This window comes from Dermochelys coriacea, chromosome 19 (genome assembly GCF_009764565.3).
Source record: "Dermochelys coriacea isolate rDerCor1 chromosome 19, rDerCor1.pri.v4, whole genome shotgun sequence".
Classification (NCBI taxonomy): Eukaryota; Metazoa; Chordata; order Testudines; family Dermochelyidae; genus Dermochelys; species Dermochelys coriacea.
The window spans coordinates 777,979-779,172 of NC_050086.2; the positions used below are offsets into that span (position 1 = coordinate 777,979).

General features: G+C 46.4%; 1 protein-coding gene across 1 annotated transcript; it reads left to right on the top strand.

Moving 5' to 3' along the window:
- The first annotated feature begins 247 nt into the window (after positions 1-247).
- LOC119845254 (40S ribosomal protein S16-like) lies at positions 248-777 on the top strand. The gene is given in 2 exon segments (XM_038377241.2): positions 248-401; positions 404-777. Coding segments are annotated over 2 exon segments (438 nt in total). The 5' UTR covers positions 248-271; the 3' UTR covers positions 712-777.
- Positions 778-1,194: the final 417 nt, after the last annotated feature.

Here is a 1,194-nt window from a genome sequence, read left to right on the forward strand (position 1 = left end):
ATAGTCCTGGTGACAAAGACCTTGTGCCCTCATTGTAGGAGGCAGGCAAGTGCCATTCCCCCCATTCACACAGAGAGGCTGCAGAAGGTCACCTCAAGCAGATCCAGGACTAGAACCCCAGGCTTTTGCCAACACAGAGCCAAATCTCAGCGAGGCTGCTTTCCTGGTTGAATGTGCCCTAGCTAAGCTATCTGTAATGACTAGGCCACAGTCTGCCCCCAGAGCCAGGCACAGAACTCAGGACTCTGCCTACCTGGCAGAAGGAGAAGCCATGCTGGCCAAAGGGCCCCTGCAGAGCGTCCAGGTCTTCAGGCGGAAGAAAACAGCTACTGCTGTTGCTCACTGCAAAAGAGGAAATGGTCTCATTAAAGTGAATGGAAGACCCCTGGAAATGATTGAGCCAGAACCCTGCAATACAAACTGCTTGAACCTGTTCTCCTCCTGAGCAAGGAACGCTTTGCTGGTGTTGACATCAGAGTCCGTGTCACAGGTGGCGGCCACGTAGCACAAATCTACACAATTCATCAATCTATTTCCAAAGCATTGGTGGCTTATTATCAGAAGTATGTTGATGAAGCTTCCAAGAAGGAAATCAAGGACATCTTAATCCAGTATGATAGGACCTTACCGGTTGCAGATCCTCGTCGTTGCAAGTCCAAGAAGTCTGGTGGACCTGATGCCTGTGCACGCTACCCAAAGTCTTACAGTTAAAATTGTTCTTTACCTTTGTATCTTGCAATAAATATGAGAAAAAGTTAATAAATATTTCAAGTTTCTTAGTCTAGGGGGGAAAAAAAAACCTCCCACAGCTCGGTCTCCAATACTTGTGTAACCCATAGGCCAAGAGTGCTGTGTCCTGCACTGTGAGCTAATGTACATAGAGGATAACAGCTTACTGCCCCTACCAGACACTCCTTTAGCTCAAGTGGAAGAGGTTGGGCTGAAGGTCCTGGAGGCAAACCCTGCTGACTCCCCGTGTGTGAAAAGAGTAATATGGAATCACATAATTAAAGACTGTATCATGATGCATATGCACAAGGGGGCTGAACCAGGGTGTGTGGGTACTTTAACTCCTTTAATGTAGAGGGGTTGGCGTTGTTGTTGTTTAGTTTTTCGGTATGATATCTGTAATATGGGGAACACACTTAAGTTAGTGCCAGGACTCTAGAATAATTGTTGAAACTATTTTATATT